Raw genomic sequence first — 770 nt, forward strand, 5'->3', positions numbered from 1 at the left:
CCTGACCCCCCTGATCCCCCTCCCCCGCTGCCCCCCAGGTCATTTCCCCCCTCCTGCCCCCCAGGTCCCTGATTGCCTGACTCCTGACCCTTCCCTGATCCCACCTGATTTCTGAACCCTCCCCAGGTCAGTGCGTCCTGTCACCTCCTGCCATCCCGCAGGTCAGTGACCTCTGACCCCCTCCTAACCCCCACCACTTCCCAGGTCAATACATCTGACACTGCTGGTTTCCCAGGACAGTCCCCCCTGGTCCCTCGAACCCCTCCCAGCACCCCCAGGTCAGACCCAGCTTGTGCCTCCACCCCTGTCCTGTGGAGTGGGTGGCAGCTGGGTGTGGTGACCTCTGATCCCCCAGGAGCTAGTGACCCTGGCCAAGTACGTGGTGGGGAAGTTCTTTGCGCTGGTGGCTGCCAACCAGAAGGCCTTCGTGGAGCTGCTGTTCTGGAAGGGCGTGGGCGCCGTGCGGGAGATGACTGAGGGCTACGGCACCCATGAACCCCAGGGGTGAGACCTGGGGGTGGGCTTTGCTTGGCATGGGGCAGCCTGGGAGCAGCCCTGGGTCGCCCAAACCCAGAATGCTTTGCTCTGCCCCTTGCCAGGGGCGTGGCTGGCAGGGGCGGGGGCTGGAGGGTCATGACCAGCATCTCCCCCCAGCTCCAGTGCCCGACGCGGCCCCATCTGGTCAGAGGAGGAGGAGGAGCAGCTGCGCCAGCTGTACCTGGAGGTCAAGAAGAGGAAAGGTACCAGCCAGCCCCCCCCCCCCCCCCCAC

At 66.0% G+C, this 770-nt stretch overlaps 1 protein-coding gene across 3 annotated transcripts in view; it reads left to right on the forward strand.

The window, feature by feature from the left end:
- TIMELESS (timeless circadian clock) overlaps positions 1 to 770 on the forward strand; it is a 10,595-nt gene that overhangs the window by 6,763 nt on the left and 3,062 nt on the right. For all 3 annotated transcript variants that reach the window (XM_019514324.1, XM_019514339.1, XM_019514331.1), the window contains exons 19-20: positions 356 to 504; positions 661 to 740. In XM_019514324.1, coding sequence (XP_019369869.1) covers positions 356 to 504; positions 661 to 740 — 229 coding nt within the window. The remainder of the gene's footprint in view (positions 1 to 355; positions 505 to 660; positions 741 to 770) is intronic.

Source organism: Gavialis gangeticus, unplaced genomic scaffold, assembly GCF_001723915.1.
Source record: "Gavialis gangeticus isolate Ggan-Ray unplaced genomic scaffold, GavGan_comp1, whole genome shotgun sequence".
Taxonomy (NCBI): domain Eukaryota; kingdom Metazoa; phylum Chordata; order Crocodylia; family Gavialidae; genus Gavialis; species Gavialis gangeticus.